Source organism: Piliocolobus tephrosceles, unplaced genomic scaffold, assembly GCF_002776525.5.
Source record: "Piliocolobus tephrosceles isolate RC106 unplaced genomic scaffold, ASM277652v3 unscaffolded_40793, whole genome shotgun sequence".
NCBI lineage: Eukaryota > Metazoa > Chordata > Mammalia > Primates > Cercopithecidae > Piliocolobus > Piliocolobus tephrosceles.
The window spans coordinates 1-3,019 of record NW_022325191.1 but is presented as its reverse complement, the minus strand read 5'-3'; the positions used below and the strand labels follow the sequence as shown (position 1 = coordinate 3,019).

At 51.9% G+C, this 3,019-nt stretch overlaps 1 protein-coding gene across 1 annotated transcript; it reads right to left on the bottom strand.

Moving 5' to 3' along the window:
• Window positions 1-6: 6 nt before the first annotated feature.
• On the bottom strand, window positions 7-3,013 carry LOC111540675 (UL16-binding protein 1). The gene is made up of 4 exons (XM_026452793.1): window positions 2,966-3,013; window positions 2,476-2,751; window positions 1,684-1,815; window positions 7-456 (listed from the first exon to the last, which is right to left on the bottom strand). Exons 2-4 carry the CDS (start codon window positions 2,726-2,728, stop codon window positions 446-448), a joined length of 396 nt encoding a protein of 131 aa, XP_026308578.1. The 5' UTR covers window positions 2,729-2,751; window positions 2,966-3,013; the 3' UTR covers window positions 7-445.
• Window positions 3,014-3,019: the final 6 nt, after the last annotated feature.

Here is a 3,019-nt window from a genome sequence, read left to right as displayed (position 1 = left end):
TAAAAAGGATTATCACAATTTTTGGTCAGTGCATGGAAAGGATCCCTGAGGTCTAAAGTCCAGCATGATATTTTACTAGCAATACTGTTTGGAAGAATAAGGTCATGCTTCAGAGAAGTGTCTGCTTTTCCACAATCAAAGAAGTAGAAAGAAAATGCCTTTTGCTGGGATTTCTTGTTCAGTTAAAACTTGTGCAGGAATTCCATCCATTACCACCGAGAGAAAGTGGCAGAAGATGTTAAGAAAAATGGCTGTTAGGATCATCAGCAAAGGTAATGACTGGCATGAGATGTTGAGTCTACAATGTCCTCATCATGTGCTGGGGGCCGGTGGGCTTGCTAAGGCTTGAACTCCTGCATTCCAGAAAGGCACAGTGGTGAGTAGACAGGCGGCCTCCCTGAAGGGAGAGCAGGAACCAGACGAGGCTAACAGAGGTTTCTTGATATCATCTTCCACCTTCAGAAAAGATGAAGCATTGGTTTAAGTGGCTGAGAAAAACCTGGGTCAGTTCTCCTGTGTGATCCCTCCCAGGCCCTCCCCATTTCGGAACCTCTCCGCCAAATAAAGAACATGTTTTTCCCTCCAATGCTACCCTTGGCTCTGCAGCCTGTCCCAACCTCCACCCTCCTTCACCACACCACAGAGCCAGCCCAGGTCCTGTTACAGCTCATGGGGACTCAGAACTCAGGCCAGTAATGAGGAGTCTGCACCCTCACTGAGGGCTTGCTCCCCCTTCTCATAGAAGGGTCTAGAGGACCTGGGGGAGGCCTATCCAAAGAGAGGTCTTTGTATCTATGTTTCCTGGCCTTGGGTGGGCTTGCAGGCAAACCTCCTTCCTTCCCCTTTGCTCTCAGCCTCTGCTCACCCTGGAAGCTGCACCCCCTAGCTCTGAATGGGACTGCCCCTGCCCCGCCCCATTCATTCGTGACCAAGTTCAGTGGTGAGCATGGAACTCCAGCAGCCGCTCAGCCTCCCTGTCTGATTCGACTCTGCTCCAGGCAGGGCCATCAGCTGGCTCAGGATCTGGAGTGTGCAGGAGGCAGAATGGCAGGTGCATCGCCCCAGGACCCGGCCAGGAATCCCATGAGTCCAAGGAGCCTGGCCTTTTCTGAACCTCAGTCCAGACATGCTCCACTCTTCACCATCCACCTTAACTGCTGGGACCTGAGCTGCTTTCTCTGGGAATGCAGCCTTTGGAATTGGGTGGGCCAAGGCCCTCACAGCCCCCTCGTCCTGGCATTCTCCCAGATCACTCTCTTCTTAGCCTCCTCCAGGGATGCCCTTTCCCTTGACATCCTAGGTGAAGTGGCCATGCTGCTCCTCTCCTACTCTGCAGACTGCCCATGCTTGAGTTCCTGCTGCCTACAGGCCACACACCACTACCCTACCTGAATAGAAACCTGCTCTGAAACAGGTCTGAATTAGGGAAACCCTTTCAAGCTCAACAGGCCTTGAGCCTTGGTATGGGCCCCTCCCTTTGCCTCTGGCCTCTGACAGTGAGAATCCATCAGAACTCAAGGTGAGCTGCCCAGGTCATTGCCAATAGGCAACACCAGTTCTCATTCATCTGACTCATGTCAGGATGAGGAGTTCCCGGCCTCTGGGACTCTGGGAATTCTCCTTCCACGTCCTCCCATCTCACCCATCTGCCTCTTGCTCCCCTCCCAATATTGCCCCTAGTACCTGTCACTCTAAACAACTCTCCACAGCAGCCAGCTAGAATGAAGCAGAGGAGGATGACGAGGAGGCTCCAGGGAATGAGGGTGGTGGCCAAGGCTTTGGGGTGGGTTGTGCCTGGGGCCAGAGAGGGTGGTTCTGAAATGGAAACACAGGAGTGACAACCCATGTCCAGGCCCTAAATCTTAGGGGATGCCTCCTCAGCTCCTGCCACCCCAGGTCATCCTAGAAGGTAGAGCTTTTGTCCTTCTTTGCTGTGAGGCAACCTCTGGGACAGGTCCTGGGGTAGGAAGGGAAAGGGGGTGTCCCCTGTCCTCAGGGAGCTCACACAGCTGCTGAGGGAAGCAAGGTGACAGCACAGCCCACCCTCCTGCTCCGGAGGAAGAGGAGGTGATGTCCCAAGGCCAGGGAGGGGAGGGTCTTAGGCCCTGACATTGGAGGTGATTTTGATAGATTTACAGAAACAGACGAGGGGAGAGGAAAGAAAAGGCAATTCTAGGAGGAAGGAACACCAACAAAAAAGATACGGAAACACTATGACACCCACAGATTCGAAGTTGGTGAGAAATGCACAGTGGGTGGAGCAGAAGCAAGTGCAGGGAGGAAGAGGAGTCAGGAGGAAGAAGGCAGAGGAGGATGAGATAGCACAGGCATGCCAGCACACCCCAGGAGGAGCCTCTCATGAGGGGGTCATGTTCATACTCACTCAAACACTCACACATGCACTCACACAGACTCACACACTAGGCTGATAATATACGAACTCAAGACAGCTTCCTTTTTTCCCCTCTCACTTACTTGTTGGATCCAGCATTTGTTCCCAGTACATCAAAAATTCTTCAAGCCATGTCTTAAAATCCCCCATTGAAATCTTCTGGAAGAACATGGTCACATCCCTGTTCTTCTCCCACTTCTCTTTCATCTTCTTGGCTCCAGGCTGAAGTGCTGTCCACTTTCTGTTGTTTGAGTCAAAGAGGAGGAACGTCTGTCCATTGAAGAGGAACTGCCAAGATCCTCTGCCGTGTCCATGGGCTTCATGCTCACAAGACATCTGCGCCGGCAGAATGAGGGGCTCTGCCCCATTGGAAAGAGATCAGCTCTGATCTTGACAAGTCCTGAGCCCCACCCTGCTTCCTTTCCTTGTTCCTGGACTTGCTCTCTCTGCTGCATCCTGCCCATGCTTCTCAGCCTCTTGTGTGACACAAACTTCTGGTTTATTTTTTGCATGAAACCAATAAATGCCTCTAAGTTACTACTGTGTCTGCTCCCTGGGCCATTTTAAACTTACCAATGTGTATTAAATTCTCCACTTGAATGTCAGGCAGTTGCCCTTTGAGGAAAT

Excerpts from the sequence above, each read along its gene's own strand:
- LOC111540675 (XM_026452793.1), bottom strand. The coding sequence starts at position 2,728 with ATGTCTTGTGAGCATGAAGCCCATGGACACGGCAGAGGATCTTGGCAG. Across the intron at positions 1,816-2,475 it reads ACAAATGCTGGATCCAACAA|AACCACCCTCTCTGGCCCCA; the intron begins GTAAGTGAGAGG and ends TTTCCATTTCAG.